At 38.1% G+C, this 19600-nt stretch overlaps 1 protein-coding gene and 1 long non-coding RNA gene across 3 annotated transcripts in view; both read right to left on the bottom strand.

The window, feature by feature from the left end:
• LOC124875609 (zinc finger protein 385C-like) overlaps positions 1-9249 on the bottom strand; it is a 115455-nt gene extending 106206 nt beyond the window's left edge. Inside the window, exon 1 of one of the 2 annotated variants that reach the window (XM_047377872.1) lies at positions 8933-9249. In XM_047377872.1, the coding sequence (XP_047233828.1) occupies positions 8933-8975 (43 nt within the window). In that variant the 5' untranslated portion in view covers positions 8976-9249. The remainder of the gene's footprint in view (positions 1-8932) is intronic. The other variant, XM_047377870.1, reaches the window with a different exon arrangement.
• Positions 9250-15523: 6274 nt separating this feature from the next.
• Positions 15524-19552, bottom strand: LOC124875732. The gene is made up of 4 exons (XR_007040109.1): positions 19466-19552; positions 16699-16751; positions 16183-16356; positions 15524-16101 (listed from the first exon to the last, which is right to left on the bottom strand). It is a non-coding gene; the product is annotated as an uncharacterized LOC124875732 (long non-coding RNA).
• Positions 19553-19600: the final 48 nt, after the last annotated feature.

Here is a 19600-nt window from a genome sequence, read left to right on the forward strand (position 1 = left end):
ACTGTTTGGGATAGAAGTAAGACTGCAAGACACATCACATGTGTCTTGCATGTTAGCTCTGCACAATTCAGGAGGGGTTCTTTTATGAACCTAAAGACATCATAGAAAATAAACATTGAAATTGATGTTACTCAAATATCACAGTCCTGAGATGTTCAGAAGATGTTGCAGTAATGGATTTTCTGAACAAAGATGTCTGCAGCATTTGCTTGATGACATTTTCTTTTCCAACCATCCACTAAAATACCCAGAGATGTTTTACTGCAGGGTTCTGTATTGCCATGTTTATCTGCATGCTAGTAGGAGTTGCCCCTTTATTTTCTTTACTATTGATATCTTGTATCACACTCACTCCTTATAATGATCAAAAGCATATGTTCCATTATATCAGCAGAACAAGGAACCATATGATCTTCTGTCAGTGTGATTATTTGAAGTAAATGCAGGTAAATCCACATATTTTCTGAATTCTGTCCTGCCTTTTGTGTGCTGTAGACACAGTCTCACTCGCCCATCTCTTCCTAACATACCCAGCTGTGAAAGCCCTTCTCCAGCAGAAAATTGTCCTGCTGTGATATACAGGGTTTGGACAATGAAACTGAAACACCTGGTTTTGAACCACAATAATTTATTAGTATGGTGTAGGGCCTCCTTTTGCGGCCAATACAGCGTCAATTCGTCTTGGGAATGACATATACAAGTCCTGCACAGTGGTCAGAGGGATTTTAAGCCATTCTTCTTGCAGGATAGTGGCCAGGTCACTACGTGATACTGGTGGAGGAAAACGTTTCCTGACTCGCTCCTCCAAAACACCTCAAAGTGGCTCAATAATATTTAGATCTGGTGACTGTGCAGGTCACTTTTATGTTCATCAAACCAATCTTTCACCAGTCTTGTCATCCTGATACACGGCACCGCCTTCAGGATACAATGTTTGAACCATTGGATGCACATGGTCCTCAAGAATTAAATTAAATCATCTGTATTGGTCATTGCACATGTACATTACAACAAAATTTGTCCCCTGCATTTAACCCATCCCTTATAGGGAGCAGTGGGCTGCCATTATGTGGCACCTGGGGAGCATTCCAGGGCTAAGGGTCTTGCTCAGGGACCCAGAGTGGTAATCTGTGGGATATGAACCTGGCCCTTTGTGTCTCCTCCAGAACACAAACCTCCTGTTCTAACCACTAGGCCACCACACTCTGCTCTTACTGGTGCAATGTGCAATCAATGAAGACTGGCTACCAGGCTGGTCCAATTTAGCCATGAAACCTCCCACACTTAAATGACAGGTGTTTCAGTTTCATTGTCCAACCCCTGTACATATGTAAACTGTGACTGCAGAAGAACTCCAGAGCAGATTTTTCTGAAATTCTATGGTCTAAGCATGAAACAAGATTAAGTCACAGTTGAAAAGGGTTAGCAAGTAGGTATAATAATTATAAGGAAGCCACATATCCATATTTATGATACACCATTTAACTGTGAGTTAAAGCCTTTTAAAAACACTGACCTTCATGACTAGGCTATAAAAATAAACTTGACTTGACTTGACTAGTCTGGGTGACGTGTTGATGACTTTTACAATGAACTTATGTTTCTACCATTCCTATTTGATTTAAAGGAATTGCTTCAATGCTTTTCAGTCAGATTTTGCACCTTATTGTAAGAGTGAGAATTTATCAGTAACCATTTAAAATGGTATTTTAAAGTCCTAGCATATTATGTGTTGAATTCATTTGGTGGTATTACAGGCTCTCAGTGCTGCTTTTGAAACAACTGACCCTAATGTATTGATAGACTGAGAAAGTGGGTGAGATTGCTGTGCTAGATTGGTTCACATGTTATATGACAGACCGAGACTAATTTGTGTCATCTGGCAAATATAAATCTAAATAAATAAAAATCATATGTGGGGTTCCTCACTTCTCCATTCTCGGGCCTATTCTATTCCTATCCCCCTTGCTTAAATCATGGAGCACTACAATCTCTTCTACTATTTGTATGCTGTTTACATACAACTTTATATTTTTTTTTCATCAGATGACTGCACACATTTACAGTCACTGAGACAGTGAATAATATCAATAAGAGGATGGGTCAAAACTTCCTACATCTTAATGCTAAACAGACAGATGCCATTTCTTTTGGTTCCTTAAATGCAAGGTTACAAATCAGCGCTAAGCTAAACTCAGTCATGCTAAAACTACATAACCTTGGGTGCCAGTTTTGATTCAGGCCTAAATTTCAACATCTGCAGAAAATCTATTACTAAATCAACCATTTTAAAAAACAGAATAAAGGGTTTCCTTTAAAAATGTGTGGTGTAGAGGTAGAACGCACGTTCTATACACAGAGGTGTCCGGAATTCGATCCCAACCTTGGGACCTTGCAGCATGTCTTCCCTCTTCTCTCTCTGCCCATTTCCTGTCTGAATAACACAAATAAAGGGCAGTAGTGCCACAAATGCCTTAAAGAAATTGGCCTGCTTTTATTTTCAGTGGGTTACACTATTACTGTTTTGAAAAACAGAGAACTACAGCTCAACCAGGATGCTGCTTTCGGAGTCCTGACGAACACTAGGAAAATTGATCATATTGGATCATATTAAAGCAGTTCTTAGATCATGCCAATGGTTCTAAAACCTTTTTATTGATCTATAAGTCCCTGAATGGTTTTAGGCAGAAATACATCTCAACGTTTCTACCCAGGAACGAATGATCTAGACCTCTCACGTCATCAGGGGCCTGTTCACACCTAAACAAGGAGAGACAGCATTTAGTTACTATGCTCCACATCTCCAAGAGCAACTTCCTGATAACCTCAGATGTGTAGAAAGTGCTGACTCCTTTAAATCAGGACTGAAAACATTACTGTGCACAGTAGCTTTTCCATATAGGTAAAAAGGTTACTTCATCAGTTTTTTTTTCAATCATGTATCAGCTGTTATTTGCTTAAAAATGTCTTATAATGTTTCTTTATATGTGATGCTTAAATTTAACTTCAATTCTTTTAACTTATTTCTTAACCTTAGAGTAATTTTCTTTACCTCCATTCCCTCATTTTCCTGGGAGGCTCTATGAATTACCTTGTGTATGAATTAGGCCTGCAGGATATTAATTATGGTGATATTTCTGAGTATTAAGATGATGAGGTCAACTCTTTTTCATTTTCACAAATCCTCCCCCTAACATTTTCTGTGGGCTTTTGCATTTTGACAACTGTAAATAAGTATATGGTGTGAATCAGAAGCAGTTTGAGACCGTCCAACTGCCCAAATATATTATAAACATACAGCAAGCGAATGCATGGTGGTTGAAAAATTATTTCCAACTAAGACTGTTCAATTATGGAAAAAAATACAATGTGCTTCAGATAGAAGACATTATAAAATAAGAGCATATTTGTAAAGCGGAATAGGCCAAACAAATTCTACTTGAAAAATAATTGGTCTATATCACCTACAGTACTATTACAACTATTAATATTGCTTCTTAGCAGTCCTTTCTGATCTTAATATTTCAAACATTGATATTGCAATGATGATTGTGATTTACAAGGATTAAAGGATTAAACATTTCAGTGCAAAAACTAAATTCTATTTTTAAACAGGCATAGCCAGGAAATCCCTTGCATCTTGTAGGCCTACAGGGAGTGGAAGCAGAGCACATACACTAACAGTATTGGTGCTAATACAACTTTTAAAACCAAGTACCATAATATCATTATAGTATTGGTATAGAGGCTGAGCTAGCCTTAAAAATCACTGAGGTGTTGGACAGGACAATGCTAATGAGCATGCTACTTTAGCTATGACTGTGTTTTTATAGTGTTTTAAAATAATAAAGTAGAGCTGCGCGTAATAAAAAATATAAGCAGTTGCTATTAATGATGAATATTCCAATCACAATACTCGTTGCAATAAACTGTACATGAAATTTTTTTTTGCAGGTTTTCCTCATCAATATGCACCCATCACATCCCATGAGTTTCAGCATGTTCAACATTATCATATATATCAGCTGCGGTCCATGCAACTAGCCCAATCTAATATTTTTTACCAAAATTTGAATGTATTGCACTTATAACACCCATCCAACCAGTCCTTTGCGATACTAATATTACACACTCTGGTTTTGTGATGATAAATGTAATTCCCTATATTGTGCTGTGCAGTAACAAAGTCCAATAAGTCCAAATGTGTTCATACAGCAACTTTATTGTTTCTAAAATATCTCCTTCAGTTTATAGGCTATAAAATAAACTGTCCAATAACAAGAAGTAAGGCAGGGTAGCACAAGCAGTCAAAATCACCAACACCAAAGAAGCCATACATACTTTCCAAGTTTAAAAACAGAAAGATGCCCCCTATAATTGATATAGACTGCTCAAACATAACATTATGACCAGCATGGGCATCCTGACTGCTCTGCGGCTTTGCATCCCAGTACTGCACTGTGCTTTCTGACAGCAATCATTCAGTCACTTCAAAACCAGCAAACACGCCTCTTCAGGAATTTGTACTTTAGCTCATCTTTCAGATTGGACCCCATGGTCATAATGCTATGCCTAATCTGTACAATTTGTTTAATGCATAACAATTGAACACATACATTTCTACAGAAGGAAAAACAGAGGCAGACACTGTTTCTCATTCTGTAACCTCACTTGTAAGTATAAAATTAAAAATAAAATACACCAACAGCCTTTTAATTTCAAGTGCTGCCAAACTCTGAAAAAACTCATAAAAGATATCTTTCAAAAGAATTGATCCCAATAGTGTTCACAAATTTCTTCTCATTAAACTGGTTTCAGAAATGAAAAGGAAAACAGTGAAACTACATTGCACGGTGGCGCAGCTGGTAGCACGGTTGCCTTGCAGCAAGAAGGTCCTGGGTTTGACTGCTGGCCGGGGGTCTTTCTGCATGGAGAATGCATGTTCTCCCTGTGCATGTGTGGGTTCTCACCGGGTACTCCGACTTCCTCCCACATTCCAAAAACATGACTGTTAGGTAAATTGGTCTCTCTACATTGCCCTTAGGTGTGAATGAGTGTGTGCATAATTTTTTGTCCTGTATGTCTCTGTGTTGCCCTGCAATGGACTGGCGACCTATCCAGGGTGTAACCTGCGTCTCACCAGGAGACTGCTGGAGATAGGCACCAGCTCCCCCGTGACCCACTATGGAATAAGTGGTATAGAAGATGAAAGAATGAATAAACGTTGAAACTATAACACAGAGTTTGGGGCTGTTGTATAAAACAACTTAACACAACATTACACTGAAAACAATTAAACAGTAGCAAACAACGTCTATTTTTGATTAGCAGAGATGCTAACAAAAATGTTAGGTGTAGCCCAGTTACTGAGGTAGCCAAAACAATAAATTATACAGTCGACACATACAAGCTAGCAGTAGCACTGCAGCCCAGCTAGCTGCTGCAGGAAGTTAGAAAAGCAGTAGTTAAAAACTAAACCAAGTCCCTGCTGCAAAGTACTATCTGGTTTGATAGATTTTGCATATGACAAACATTAGGCAGATAATAATTAAAAGGGATTTTTTCATGTTGCTGAGGAGCTTGTGTTAATATTGGTTTTTTAGAGCCACCACAGTAAATGGTCTATTGTTAATAAACTGTGCTACTTCTACCAGATAAGGTGATCAAGCAGATCATGAAACATATTTCCTTTCAGAGAGATCAAGGTCCTCAAAAGATCTAAGCCCTCCTCAAAACTTTAAGAAAATCTGATAAAATTAGGGAGAAATCACACTGTATATGATGGTTCTAGGTCTATGAGGGATGTGGATGTTTTTAATGCGCAGCTTCAGATTGTAAAAGATGACTGAATTCTTCATCCTTTCAACTTATTCACTTCAAGATAAACAGCACTGACTGGATTAAATAATGCATCAGATTGTAAAAACTAATTTAAATCCATACACATATGTTCTGTCCTACCTTGTGAAAAATTGTCAGAAATTAAAAAGGAACATGGGTGTTTTGTTGATTATAAACTGTGATTTTGCCCTAGTAAATGAAAAGTGGTATTTGGATTTTTTTTGCTAAGGTTCTGACTCTGTATATTTGCTACCTATGCGCCAACATAAATATACATAATATGGCCAGATTTGAATGTGGGTGCACTGCATCAGTGGTAGCTGCTTGGTAGCACTATTTTTGAAGACGGCCTTCTTTCCGTTTTGCACACATTTAGTACGCCAAAAACAGCTTTGAGAATTTTTTCCTCAGTCATCAATCAATTAAGTCAATTAAAATCAGCAAATACTTTCGACTCATAAGCTGGAGCAGCAGGGATTGTTGCGTATTGCTGCAAAAACGTTGCAAAAATGTTTAGTCTATTATTAAATGAGTCACATTTTCTTCTAAAGGTACTAAATACCTTATTTATCATCAGTCCATTTTAGCTCCACATATGCTTATCTTGAGCCTGCGTATGCAGTGATCTAAGATTTTGTGCAATAATTTCCAACAGTGAATGTTTTTTGAGTCAGCTCTTGCTCACCGGGTTAGCAGATTTTCCTTCACCTTGAGTGTTTCCCACAAACTACTGGATGATCTGTCTTTCTTTGCTGTACTTTCCGAAATGCTATGAGACAACCAGGTCTCCTTAACATCATTAATAGATGCTCAGACTGATCACCTTTTTGTAACAGTCACAAACCTTTATTTTTTTAACCTTTAAGTACTTGTTAGGCAGCATGAAGACCTAAATCCCGCTTTTATGTAGGTGCCATGAATTTGTCTCTGCGTGAAATATACTTTACCAGCAGTCTCTGTTGTGTGAGTCGGGTCCAGAAGTATATGCAACTAAGAGCCCGACAGAATTAAACAGGCTACTAAAAAAAAAGAAGCGCAAACTCCCAGCTGCACAGATGAGGAGTGCTAGTGAAAATGACTGCATCCCTCTGGGGAGTGGGCAGTGGGAGATGCGAGACTTGATGAATCAAGGACTTTTTGTTTGCAGCGAAATGATTGCTTCAGTGCAGTTAGAAAAGAACATTGCGTTGGCAGCGCTTGGCAGGCAGGAGACCGTCATTTGTGGGCATTTAGGTTTGAAGCTGCGGCAAAGAGGGACTGAGGAGACAAGGTCATTTAAAGAGGATGCAGAATGCAATGATGTGGCCAATGCAGAGTGTTTAAATATGTCTACTCTACTTAAATTGAGCTGCAGCTCAGTACGTCACGGTAATACTTGCCGTAATAAAAGAGACCCACATGGATCTTTTTGAATACCTATAATACTCAAAACAAACCCCAGAAGCAAATATGACAGAAATATTTCAGATTTTGAAAAATTTTGATATTCTCTCTTTTCTTACTTTCATTCATTAAGCAAATGTAAAGATTCTTGTTAAAAAACAGACATACTGTAAGTGATTCAGATACATCTCTACCCTTAGTAGAGAAGAAATTAAAATATATACATGCACAAAGCTAAGAAACATTTTGGTTTTATTACATTTAGCATGAAACTTATAGATCTACACACCATGCAAGACAGACCATCATTTTGCAATTTTACCTGACGATAAAAATCAAAACTGAAAAAAACACGAATGAGCAGGCCTGCTTTGCTTTATATGAAACACATAAAAGGGAATAATGAGGCAAGCAGGTATTCAATTGGTTGCAATCTGCCAAACATCATTTTTAAAATCATGTCATCTTTTTGTCCATGATTTACAGAAGTATGGATGAGAGTTTTGGTCTTTTAAGTATGTTTTGAAGGTGATTATTATTGTTATATACTTATTTGGAATTAAATGACATAATACAATGTATAACAGTGATAAATCTTTACAAATAACACATTAACACAGTATTAAGTTAAGATTATGCAATTTAAATGTCATATCAAAAAAGCGTCAGTTTAGAACAAAGCAAAAATATTTTTATGTAAATTCTTAAATGTTCTATTTAGTGAGAAAATGGTTACCAGTGAATGAATATATTTTATCCTCTTGGGAAAAAAAACACTTTACTCTTTAATTTGGCACATCCTTTAGAAAACCTTCAAGAATATTTTTCACTCTACTCATATTTAATATTAATATTGAGAAATAAGGAATTCAATTTAGCTTAAAGAGAACTAATATATTGAGTTAAATCATTTGAGCTATGGCTACTCTACATCTTTTCTAAGCATATTTAACTGCTCTTCAAACATGGAAATGTGATCTTCTGTAGGAGATATACAACCTATGAACATATTTCAATATCACACTCACTAATATACTGTAGGAATTCCTGTTTACCATGCACCATATAATAATCCAGGTGGATAGGACACAATAGACTATCTACATAGGAACATACTAGAAGCAGCCAAAGAACAACCATTGAATTAATAAGGATTGAATAATTTGGTTTCTTTATATAACAGCCAGGTATGCCAACACACACGCGTCAAGACTTTCCTTCTTATTAAATATCATTTCAACACCCAATAAAGCTACCAAGAATGACACTGATCAGTACTAACAGTATAACAGTATTCAACGTCTTATGCTAAATCAGCAAAGACTAAGAAAACCTGATTCACCAACAGCCTTTCAGAAATTATACGTAGTAAAGCGCATGAAAAACAAACTATTCCCATTCACATTCAATCAAAATTCAACATTTAGAGCCAGGCGACAAGGCTTACATCACTTTTTACCCTTTTGCTTTTCGGATGTTTACTTTAAATGTCACCATCAGAGGTTACTGCAAAAATTCACAACTTTTATGTGTATTTTCCATATGAACAATATACATATGTTTAGAATGATATGTGGAGATTAAATGACGGTGTACGTAACTAGTTGATATTAGAAAATTAGTTCTCAATTAGGTCTCAAAAGCAAGTCTGAAAGCAGTTTAGAGATGACCAGGCTCGACATGTAAAAACAAATCAGTGTTTTCCTACCTGTGTGAGACGGCTGCAGGGCTACTCCGCTGTCGCTGTCCATTTCCAGCTGCCACAGATTACAGCGCGAGCTCAGCTCCGCGTGAGAGCGCGTTCGTTCCCGCGAGCCAGTCAAGAAAAAGATAAACTGCGCGGGTAATGAGCGCGCGCTGCGCCACGGCCGCCGCCGCCGCCGCCGCCCGCGCGACAGAGATACCGAATCACAGAGCGAGGGGATGAGAGAGGAAAACAGAGAAGGACCGAATGAAAACAGAGCCGAGGCATAAAAAAAGCAGCGACTCACACCAGAGCGTTTGAAAGGTGAAAGGTGTAAAAGGAGAAAAACTTATGAAAACATGTTTTTCTGGACGTTTTCACAGTGGAACTGACTGTTTTATCCCTTAAATTCAGAAGCAAGAAAGAAGGACGACTACAGCTTTTAAATGTACGATTTTTGGCACAAAATTTAGATAAAAAGAACTAAAGAAATACATTTACATTCCAATTTTAAGATTTGAATCAAATTATTGCTCGGTTTTACATTCACACCAGCTAAACATCCATTCATCCATCAATTATACCCGCGCCTCCATGCAGGGTCTGGGGTAGCTGGCACGCATCTCCACAGGTCATTGGGCATATGCGCGGGACACACCCTGTACAGATTGCCAGTCTATTAGGGCAACACAGAGAGACGGGACAAATAATCATCCACACATACACACCCTCACTCACTCACTCACACCTAAGGGCAATTTAGGTGTAGCTCAGTGGGAAGTGTTGCAACCCAAAATTTGTGGGTTTAATTCCAGCTTTCTCCTGCCACATGTCGCAGCAAGACACCCAATCTGCGTATCAGTGTATGAATGTGTGCATGTTACTGAGTTCGATTGGGTAAATGTGGCTCTAGTGTAAAGCGCTTTAAGTGGCCGGTATAACTGAAAATATAAATTTAATGGAAATATAAACATTTGGTTAACTTACCATAACTGTGAACATAGCAAGCTATTGCAGTCTACCTAACCTGAGCCCAGGCAAGGGGAGCATTAATTGGGGAAGCAGCCAAGAGGCCCCTGGTTCTCTGGATGAGCTGCAGAGATCCACAGCTCAGGTGGGAGAATCTGTTCATTTGGCCACTATTATTTCATGAATTCTACAAATTTTGCCTTTCAGAAAAATGGCAATAAAAGCTCTGTTTGTTATTTGTCACAAAACAATGTACTCTGGTCAGATGAGACGTTACATCCATCATCCACCATTGCCATGATGAAACATAGTGGCAGTAGCTTCATGCTGTAGGGGGACTTTTCTTCAGCAGCGAAAGGAAAGCTTCTCAGAGTTGATAGGAAGATTTGTAGAGATGGAATCATAAAAGAGTGGCGAGACGGAAGGTATAGAAAGCAATAGGATGTCCTCTTTGCAGTCCACAAGCCAAGTAGGGGCACATCAAATATGTTTAGTTGAACTCTGGTGTACAGGTAAGAAGCTAAGGCTGCACATTACATCATCCCCTGATCATGGAAGAAAATCTGTAAGAAGCTGCAAAAGACCGGAGACTGTGTTAAAATGGTCCAGTCAAATCCAATTTAGAATCTTGTGGTAAGACTATAAAATTGCATAGTTTGAACTACTTTGGAAAGAAGAATGTGTAAAAATGCCAGTCTCGATGTAAAAGCTAGCAGAGACATACTGCAAAAGACTTGCTGCTGTAATTGCAGTGAGAGGTGGTTTTATAAAGTATTGACTCAGGGGTGTTAAATACTTTTCATATACTTTTCAGATTTTTATTTGGAAACAATTTTGAAAACCATATCACATGTTTGCCCACTTCACAGTTATGTACACTTTTTATTGATCTATCACATTAAATCTCAGGATAATCCTTAGTTATGTTTGCAGCGTAGGTCTTCTGTTTTAAATTGACAATAACAAAACACAGCAGTATAAAGTACAACACCTCCACTCCTTTTTAACAGCAAAGTCATTCAGAAAGTTAAACATCCCCATTGTTGTGTCATTACATACAGTATTTATTTGCATTGATTGGTCATTCAAACAAGCCTAAATAAAATGCATCACAGAAGACTTTATGAAAGAGCAAGTGGATTTTTAAAGCCTAAAAACTATGTTAATGTTTGCCTATAAACAGTTCTACTAAAAACCTGCTCCAGCTTAATGGCCTTTCAGGCCACAATAAACAGCTCGAGGAGTGAGAGGACAATGCTGTCTCACTGTGACATGTCAAATCCCTTCAACCTCTAGGTTGTATTTGTGTCACGTAAGGTCCAATCACCAGGCATCATTGCCAAACCCAGCCCTGTCATAGCCTCTCATTAACATTGTTGGGCTGCGTTCAAAAGCAGATGCTTGCAGATGACTCGGGGAGTACAGTGACACCGGGACATGCCTGCGTGCATTGCGGACAGCTTGCTTGTGTGTGAGTGTGTCTGCGTGTGTGTACGTGTGTTTAATTCAGCTGTCAGCCAGATACTGATGCATGAATGGTGGAAACATACTTGGAGTGTAAGCTATGTCCTTCACATTGAAGTCCTTTCATGCCTTGCTTGCATCAGGCATCTGCCCTAAAAATAAAGGAGCTCATGTGTTTGTGTTTGTCGTTGTGTCTTCACTAATACGTGCAGAGACAGGGGAAAGCCTAAACAGATGCATGCACGTAAATGCAGACGGGGCACCCCCAGTGAAGAAGAATCAGCCTCCTGCTGTTAAGGTTAGAATAAAATATGTGTAGGCGACATTCAGATCAGTCATCATGGTCCCTCCATCAGACTTAATAACAGCCCCCGGCTCCATCATCATCTTGAGTGCTTTCATTAAAGAACATTTTTATTCTACTGCGCTGAGAATCATCAAGAAATTGGCCATGATGCAGAGCAGCGTGTTTTGGCTCAACCCGGTCACCATGGCAATGTCGGTGTGTTTTTTCTTTTTTTAACAATTTTTTTTTTGCCTTTAAACTTTAACGTTTGATTGAGATAACACTTTTAGAATGCCAGCGGTTCATTTTAAAAAGATGGAGTGGGAATGTAAAAGAGAAGAATGGCACCACTGTGGAAGCTGGAGCCACATAATGGCTGCACTTCACAGCCTGGAACAGAGCAACCCTCAACGTCGAAGAGTATTTGAGCTTGACTACAATATCCGCCATTTGACTCAGTTATTTGTTGTCGGTTCTTTCATAAAATGTATGTCATTTATTCTCCGTATGTCATTTATTCTTTGTATGTGACTGATTGAATTAGACTTATTGTCTGAAGGCCATCTCAAAATTTAGGCCCAGTTAAAAATATTAATCCTTTCTTCTCAATGTGACAAATGTCAGGAAATGAAAGGACATCTCATCTGAACTGATGAGGTTCCCTTCTGACAATATTTTACCACAAAATGAAATCATCAATCAAGCTTTCAAGCAGACAAATGGTGATTTTTTTTATTTGATGGCCTTAGTTTCGTGAAGGGAATAAAAGCATGAAAGACTCACATTAGTAAGATGTGTGGGTTCACTTTGAGCTGCAGGTATTTTTTAGTTCAACATGTTCATTATTTAAAGTTAAATTATAACACCAATAAGGTGTTAACGTAGTTTGCATTGTCATTTTTCAGCAAGATGATCTCCAGTTCAAATATCAGCTCTGCTGTAAAAAGTATTTGTCCCTTTACAGATTTCTTCTGCTTTTACTTATTGTGTCTCACTTCTTTGTTCCAGATCATCAAATTCATTTTAATATCAAACAAAAATTATCTCAGCAAATACATAAAAGGAGTTTTGTTATGATCCGTAGTATATGACAATGTAGAGATCCTGTTTCTCCACTGCCGTTGGAAGAGATGGAGTGTACCTCTCGGGGACTCAAGCTGATGTTGGCGCCGCCAGGTTTTGGTCCTCTGCGCTTTCAAGAGACATGTCACCCTATAGCCTGTTCTCAGAATAAGCCTTAAGTCCAGCACTGAGAACACCTGCAATGCCACTCCACTTTTCAGCCAGAACCCTTACCTGATGTCTTGCACTTCCTCTCCCAGGGTCAAAATGGTTCCACGCCATCTATCACAGCTACAACCTTCTCCGCCCAGTGTCCATGCTGACCTCCTGACAAGGGTTTCCATGGGTTCTCCCAGACTCTTGGACGGCCTCCAGACCTTATTTACCACCGCTAGCCTCCTGACCTCCTTTGTTGTGTTCTTCACTCCCTACACAACCTACACACCATGCCAGTTTTCAAATGATGATTTATTTTTTGGAGTTACATTATCCAAACCAGCCTGGGGCTGTCTAAAACAGAAACCCCTCTCCACGCCACACTTGTACATTTTGAATAAACTGTGATTCATTAAATTTCACAAGCAACACATTATTTCAAGATCTGAAGAATCAAGAGTTCACTTAAAGAGAACAAGTCTGACAACATGTAGACTGAATGATCTCAAAAAGCAGCCTTTAAAATTAGATTCAGTTACAGATCAGCTATCAGTTCTGGTGAAATGGGCCAAATTCAAGCTAATTATACAAATTCTACTAAATACTAAGCAAATGTAGATGAACTTCTGAATTTGAAGAAAGTAGAAGAAAATTCTCCAAAAAATGTCCGTCATTCCAGCTAATAGAAATGATTTTTGTAATCCTAACCAACTTAAAACAGGGCTAGCCTGTTTGATTTCTGATAATTAGGAAATAATAGGTTATATGTCTTGTAATATGGTGTATGTAAATATCTGTTTTTTTCCAAAACCTTGGAATAAACAATTAGACACATCTTATTTGTAAGTTAGTCACTATTTAGAAAATACAAAACCTTTTTTTCCTTTTAAAACATGATTACCATTTTGAACTGAGTGGAACATTAACTCCTAAAGATTACCATTTGCCAGATAAATGTCTATTATTCATGTGAAGAAATGTATTCAATCAACACTTAAAAGGTATGTATACAATAGAAAAGCTGTATTGGATTGTAAAACACAGAAAGCCATTAACATGTATATGTAGTGTGACCAAGAGCTCATCTAAGGTCACTTCAGTCTGCTCATTTTTCATAAGCATTTTCAGACCTAGGAGAGATCATTCCTAAAAATCCCTCTTGGTCAGGCTCAGGGTAAGAAGCTGACAATGAAAGAGGATGATTGGCTCTCAGAAAGGCAAGTGATGAAAATAAGATCATGATGTGTCCTGGGTAAAATTGTACATCATTGTACATGCTGTCCTTCGGGGGTCAATATCACTGAAGTTCACTTGAGTCTTTTTCAGGAATGGAATGGCACTCAACATGATGGCAGAGATTCACTGAGGATGAAGTGCTGTGGTGTGACTTAACCAATCAGTCACTCAGTCCATCAAAAATCAGACTCCATAAATCCATAAAAATATCTCTGAAAGATTAATTCTTGATATTTGCACTGAATGATTTTTATCACACATATAAATATCAATGTATACATTGTACACTTACCGGCCACTTTATAAGGTACACCTGTCCACCTGCTCGTTAACGCAAATTTCTAATCAGCCAATCACATGGCAGAAACTCAATGCATTTAGGCATGTAGACATGGTCAAGATGATCTACTGCAGTTCAAACCAAGCATCAGAATGGGGAAGAAAGGTGATTTAAGTGACTTTGAACTTGGCATGGTTGTTGGTGCCAGACAGGCTGGTCTGAGTATTTCAGAAACTGCTGATCTACTGGGATTTTAACACACTACCATCTCTAGGGTTTACAGAGAATGGTCCGAAAAAGAGAAAATATCCAGTGAGCAGCAGTTCTGTGGGCACAAATGCCTTGTTGATGCCAGAGGTCAGAGGAGAATGGCCAGACTGGTTCCAGCTGATAGAAAGGCAACAGTAACTCAAATAACCACTCGTTACAACCAAGGCATGCAGAAGAGCATTTCTGAACACAGAACACTTTGAACCTTGAGGCGATGGGCTACAGCAGCAGAAGACCACACCGGGTGCCACTCCTGTCAGCTAAGAACAGGAAACTGAGGCTACAATTCATACAGGCTCACCAAAATTGGACAATACAAAATTGGAAAAACGTTGCCTGGTCTGATGAGTCTCGATTTCTGCTGCGACATTCGGATGGTAGGGTCAGAATTCGGCGTCAACAACATGAAAGCATGGATCCATCCTGCCTTGTATCAACGGTTCAGGCTGGTGGTGGTGCTGTAATGGTGTGGGGGATATTTTCTTGGCACACTTTGGGCCCCTTAGTACCAATTGAGCATCGTGTCAACGCCACAGCCTACCTGAGTATTGTTGCTGACCATGTCCATCCCTTTATGACCACAATGTACCCATCTTCTGATGGTTACTTCCAGCAGGATATCGCACCATTTCATAAAGCATGAATAATCTCAGACAGGTTTCTTGAACATGACAATGAGTTCACTGTACTCAAATGGCCTCCACAGTCACCAGATCTCAATCCAATAGAGCACCTTTGGGATGTGGTGGAACAGGAGATTCGCATCATGGATGAGCAGCTGACAAATCTGCAGCATCTGTGTGATGCTATCATGTCAATATGGACCAAACTCTCTGAGGAATGTTTCCAGTACCTTGTTGAATCTATGTCACGAAGGATTAAGGCAGTTCTATAGGCAAAAGTGGGTCCAACCCAGTACTAACAAGGTGTACCTAATAAAGTGGCCGGTGAGTGTATAATGTATATTAATATTAATATGAGGAGATGGAAAATTTACTTAGGATCAATTAAGGATAATTACTTTTCTAAGGATTATAAGAAAAATTAATGGGAGCTAGTAATTAAAATTCTATTTATTTTTAGCCACATTAAAATCTTCTCTTTTATATCTACTGAGAAAACAAACACAAAGGAACTGCACTAATACTACTCTTCGATGTCAGATTAGAATGAAGTATTCTGCCACTAGATGAACAACCTTTTGATTTGTCAACTTTTGACACCAGAACCACCATGACTGAACAAGAGAAAAGTACCTTATCTGGTCTAACACTGGGCTGTTGTCTCACTCGTGGAACTGACTGGACTAATGCTGCTCCCATAATCTGATCTCTCAGCTCGGCTGACGGGAAGATCACAGACCAAAGAGCTGATGTTTGGCAGGAAGGTCACTCCTAGACTTGTAACTGTCGGTTCTGGCCCAGGTCATTGGGTATCTTGGTGTTTCTTCATCTTGGACCTGGAACCAGACTGGTTATGGAGAGATACATGCTTAAAGAAAGTTAAGAAGTTAAGCTAAACACACACATTTGAAATCTTGCATAGCTTTACACAAAAACAGAGAAACGCAAAGCAGGATTATTTCAGTTGAATCCGCCAGGGTTATCAGTCCTCTTTTGAATCACTTGGAAAAGGCCTTCTTGGTGAGTGCTCTGCTTCTCTCTTACCCAGCTTGTCCAGGGAAGGAGCCGTCGCAAAGGATTGCTTGACCAATCAGTGGCAGACCTGGAGTAACATGATGGATATATCTCTTTTGAGTGCCAATGAAAAATTGCACTCTTTTATATTCTACAAAATTGTGACTTTAAACTAGAGAGAGAAGTCAATAATCTTTTATTGTAGCCAAATCTATTGTAGTTACATCTATTGTAGACAAACTCTCATGACTGGAGCTGTTTTTCAAACATTGAATCATTCTATTAAAAAAGACAGGTTCACATTTATTGATTAACATTGTCAGTATTTAAAGCTATGAATAATCATGAATTATTTTAAAGCTTTTTTATGTATTTGGAGAATAATAACACTTGAATTTGTCATTAAAAGATACATATTTTGGACACCTACTTATCCTTTCATGGTCGTAGCTACTGCCAATCTGCAGAAGAGGCAGGGTGCACCTGGACAGGTCATAATATACATGTAAATGTAATAGATACATTTTAAAAATCATTTGTTGAGTTAATTTCTTTAATTTTCACATACAAATCTGTAAGTGTTGAATTATTAGTGAATTCAATTTATGGCCATTAAATAAAATAGCTACAATGAGAACAAAGAAATTGCTTCACTTTCAACAACTACTCCTTTTGTTGCACTCGGTTTCCATCTTCTCTAACCCCCCAGCTGGAGGCAGATGTTTCATTTTAGATAAGAGACAATTATTGTACCACATCTCACAAACGATTGCTACCAGTAGAAATCTCAGACTGCTCTGCAAAACACAATCCAGATAAGGTGTCCTTGGTATTTAATGACATTTCTTTCTGTTGGGGAAGATACATTTGATTCTATGCTTTCTATAAACATTTAATTTTCGATTTAAACAAATGTTGATGTTTATTAGCATATACTTAAGAGTCCCAAAAGCTAATCAGATGATTCTTGTTACCATGAATGTCTGACCTCATTTCCTGTTTCACTGGAACATTGGAGAAACACCCAGAAACAAACCCAGAAATGACGGAGAAACACGTTTATTTTACATGCCACATTTTTATTATTCTGCTAAGCTGCTCCCCCAAACACAGTCAATTTCAGTTGGGCTCTTAGCCCATTATAATTCACAGAGGCCAAGCATGAAATGAGTTTCTTTTTTGACAGAACACATCTTGACTGACAGCCCAACAAATGAGAAATCATTTACTGTGAGCAGAGCAGTCGGTTTTCTTTGGGCAGAAACACTGCCATATCTCAGAGGCAGTGTGTGTATGTGTGTGTATGTAAAGAGTGAAAATTATTATTTAGTTATGTTAAAGATTGCGTTGATGGTTAGGCTTTAATGAACCTGCTTAAATTAATGTTCTCTATTTTTCACATTTTCAGTTTAAGTGTACTTTTACAACATCAATTAAAACCAATCAAAATCTTTGCTAATCAGTCCAGGTCATTCCAGTATAATCTCATCATTTACACTGTAGCGAAAGTCTTTCCTTTCCTTGCAGATTTCTTCTGTTTTTGACCTTTTTCCCCTAAACAATTAAATGTTTCAGGTTATGAAACAAATTTAAATATCAGACAAACATAACCAGATTAAACACAATATACAGTTTTGTATGATTATTCCATCTGTTATGGAAAAACATGGTATTCAACTGCCATCATATGACAATCAGTCTTTAACATCACTGTGGAGGAATTGTTGCCTACTCTTCTTTGCAGAATTGTTTTAATTCGGCCACATTGGAGGGTTTTCAACCAGTTTACGGATCCGTCACAGGATCTCAATTGGGTTGGTTAAACCTCTCCAAAAATGTAGTTTTATTGGTTGTTTTGTGTGTGTGGTTGCTGGTGTGCTTTGAACTATTGTCCGGCTGCCACAGACTTTTCCCGTGCTTGGGGTTACGATGATGGCTGGAGATTCTCCTCCAGGAATGTTTGGTAGAGGCCAAAATTTAGATGACAAATGTCAGCGATTTTATTTCTCATGTTTTTAAATGTCTTTAGGCTTCTTGCTTAAATTTCATAGCTGGATGCCTTTTGTGAAATGATGTAACAAATATTTATTTAATAATAAAATGTTTTAACAGCTATATTTATTCATTTATGTTATTTATGTTTGTAAACAGGGTCTGCAAATTTGTTTTGAGGTATATTGTTGAATCAAACTTGCCAACCTAGAAACTACAATTAATTAGGTAAGATGTGGTTAAAAAACCTTTTTAAATTTTTTTCTACATTTTACATTTTAATGCTTTTTTTGTTAGATGTTGGTAGGACAGTTAGTTAGGGGGGGCAGATGGGGTCACAAGTAAACTATTAGGCGGCACACCAAAACCAAAAGGCAAATAAAATTTCAGATTTTGTTTTGTTTAGTTCAGCAAGTTTATGTTGTATGCAGAATATCTGTTGATTTACTATGTTAGAAAATACCTTTTTAGGCCTTGCAAAATCTGGAGTCCATGATTTTAAAGCTCTCCTAATTTTTGACCAAAATAACTTCAAATTCCAGCTCTATTACCCACTGAACTTAGTTTTAAAATAATGTATATTTCTGCAAAATAATCTGCTTCTCCAAAAGACATAAATCACCAAAGTCAACTGCTCTGAATGCAACACTATTCTGTCCAGAATGGCCGATTAGCATATGACTGCATCACTAATAATAAGGCTGCGTAACAAGCAAAATGTTACTAAAATTAAATGTGTTCTCATTGTGGTTGTTATTTTATATAACAAATGTTTCATCCGCTTTGTTTATATAAACCAACAATCTAGCACACGTTCAAGAATCCTCTTCTCTTTTTTGCCTTCATTGTTTTCAGATTTAAGTGTCATGCTACCATCTAGTGTTGGGAAATAGTTACTAATTCAGTTTTTTCATATAATCTCCAGACACACAGAGAGATATAATTCCAGCAGTAATTTCTGTTAATTATAATCATTATGATTATAATCAGGGGCTGTACGGTGGAACAGTTTTTAGCACAGTCGCCTCGCCGCAAGGTTCTGGCTTCAAAATCCGATCTGGGGTCTTTCTGCATGGAATTTGCACGTTCTCCACATACTATCTGGTTACTCCAATTTTTACACTCCAAAAACATGTTAATCAGTCTCTCTAAAATTGCCCTTAGGTAAAAGTATGCGTGTGTGCATGGTTGTTTGTCTGTGTTACCCTATAGTGGACTGGCGACATGTCCAGGGTGCACCCAGACTCTCACCCAGTGCCCGGCGTAGATAGGCAAGGCCCTCCAGGACCCTGCAAGGACAAGCGGGTTTAGAAAATAGATGGCTGATTATGACCTGTTTT

Source organism: Girardinichthys multiradiatus, chromosome 10, assembly GCF_021462225.1.
Source record: "Girardinichthys multiradiatus isolate DD_20200921_A chromosome 10, DD_fGirMul_XY1, whole genome shotgun sequence".
In the NCBI taxonomy this organism is placed as follows: Eukaryota; Metazoa; Chordata; class Actinopteri; order Cyprinodontiformes; family Goodeidae; genus Girardinichthys; species Girardinichthys multiradiatus.